Genomic DNA, 2,178 nt, shown 5'->3' with positions numbered 1-2,178 from the left:
AACATCTGGTGAAAATTTCATGTCATTAGCGCCTCTAGTAATATATTTACTGAGAAAAACGGTGACGTGTTCAATACTTATTTTACCCGCTGTATATAATGTGAATTACCGTAGGTTATATATATCATGAACCAAGTTTGGTTTTTCTGGATGCCATTGTTTTAAGGGTTTGTGGGGAAAAAAGTTTGGTTAATCATGCTGCAATTTATTTRTTTATTTTAATGATTAAAGATGTTGTAAAAGTGTTGATAAAAAGTCTGAATCTTCTCTGTGCAGATGTTTCTGTCATTCACAGACGCTGGCACTGAGTTTGTGTTTGGTGCCAGTTTCACGGACCACTTCTTCACTTTCAAGGWGAGATGCAGGGAAATATCCACACAGAACACAGAGGTTTGGTTGTGCTTAAGGGACTTTTATGATTCAAGATTCAAAGATTCAAAGTGTTTATTGTCAYATACACAGATGAAAACATTTCCCTGAGCAATGAAATTCTTACTTTGCCGACCACTTTGAATGCCGAGAGACAACCATACTTAAGAATAAGCACTGAAAGGACACTAACAAGGTAATAAGTGATAAAGGATAAAAAAAAAAAAAGGACCACACTTCGAATAAAAAAGAGACCAACCTAGAGATAATAACATCAGAAGGGAACAATTCTATAATAGCATCAAGAAAGGGAACAGTACAATCAGTGTTTAAAGTGTAAATGTGCAAATGTGCAACAGGTAACAGTCTGAAATGTGCACATGTGCAAAAATGGACAAAAACTAAAGCGTTTCAGTGTGCATCATGAACTCAAACCCTAATTATTAATGTATAATTATTTGCATCACAATCATGCAATAAAACAAACAAATAGGCGCGTGGTGCTGATGGTGGTCTTTGTGCAGGTGATGCCCATATTGGTATTTTTGAGCTCAGTCGTCTTCATCCTCTACTACATTGGCTTCATGCCCTGGCTCATTTGCAAGGTGAGAAATATGGTGAATTACATGAACAAGCAGATTTATATTCCAGAACAAAAAGTGATTTTTAACATCAGCTATTTTCCTTTTATTTTCTATGGAGTTCTGATTTTTTTTTTTCATTCCCAGATTGGATTCCTAATGCAGGTTACCATGGGAACATCTCCAGCAGAGTCRATGGCTGCAGCTGGAAACATATTCCTGGGAAACGTTAGCGTCGCTAACTCAAAACAAAAGTAACTGACGTCTTCTTGTAACTATCCAGCGATTTCAACAGAGCCTCCGTCTCCGTGTGTCTTTCAGACGGACGTGGCTCTCCTGATTCGCCTGTACATCGGTGAGCTCACCGTCTCAGAGATACCTGCTGTGATGACCGGTGGGTTCGCCAGCATCTCTGGTTCCATTTTGGGAGCCTACGTCTCCCTTGGGGTGAGGAAAACCTGTTGTGAGAGGGGCGGTGGTGCAGTTGTAAAGAGGCAGAATTAGCCACAAACACACAGTGTGATTATGTCATTCATTCGTCCATGATGTGTAAGATTAAGAGAAAGTAAACGAGAATGAATTTTACTATTTGTTCAAATTTTACAGGGGATGTTTTTTTTTTTTTATGACAGACAGGATGTGTGAATTTTCAGGTGGATGCAACTCACTTGTTGACAGCAACAATAATGTCTGCTCCAGCCTCCCTGGCCATTGCCAAGCTGTTCTGGCCTGAAAAGGACACATCTGTTTCAATTTCTAATTGTGACCTACAATTGATCAAAGGGTAGGAAAGCATTTTATATATTATAATAATATTATTATGACTGCAAGTTGTAACTTAGACAGGGACATTATGGTAATGAAGACAGTACTGTGTAAATAATTAGTAAGTAAGTAAGTAAGTAAGTAAAGTTTTATTTATATAGCGCCTTTCACAGAAATAAATTCACAAGGTGCTGTACATTCAGGGAATGGGGGAGGGGCCAGTTAAGAAACACTCATTCAAGAAGACATACAAGACAAACATGGGGGAACAGGTGAAACCGGTCATGCAGCAAACACAGTTGCGCTACCTTTAACAACAGCTTGAAATACACAAAAGGAAAATTGAGTTAAACAACCCGCAAGAGAGAAAGACAGCATTGGGGGGCTTAGGTCAGATAACATATAAAGGGGAGGTAAAATGGGGCGGGTTCAGAGGAGTAGGTGACGTTGGGGGGTCTGTGCT

At 39.1% G+C, this 2,178-nt stretch overlaps 1 protein-coding gene across 1 annotated transcript in view; it reads left to right on the top strand.

Moving 5' to 3' along the window:
• The window catches only part of LOC106526205 (solute carrier family 28 member 3), a 22,392-nt gene that overhangs the window by 6,724 nt on the left and 13,490 nt on the right, over nucleotides 1-2,178 (top strand). The window contains exons 6-10 of the mRNA XM_014020743.1: nucleotides 277-351; nucleotides 891-974; nucleotides 1,098-1,178; nucleotides 1,272-1,397; nucleotides 1,604-1,734. Of these exons, the coding sequence (XP_013876197.1) occupies nucleotides 277-351; nucleotides 891-974; nucleotides 1,098-1,178; nucleotides 1,272-1,397; nucleotides 1,604-1,734 (497 nt within the window). The remainder of the gene's footprint in view (nucleotides 1-276; nucleotides 352-890; nucleotides 975-1,097; nucleotides 1,179-1,271; nucleotides 1,398-1,603; nucleotides 1,735-2,178) is intronic.

Source organism: Austrofundulus limnaeus, unplaced genomic scaffold (genome assembly GCF_001266775.1).
Source record: "Austrofundulus limnaeus strain Quisiro unplaced genomic scaffold, Austrofundulus_limnaeus-1.0 Scaffold265, whole genome shotgun sequence".
Taxonomy (NCBI): domain Eukaryota; kingdom Metazoa; phylum Chordata; class Actinopteri; order Cyprinodontiformes; family Rivulidae; genus Austrofundulus; species Austrofundulus limnaeus.
This window is presented reverse-complemented; position numbering and strand designations above follow the sequence as displayed.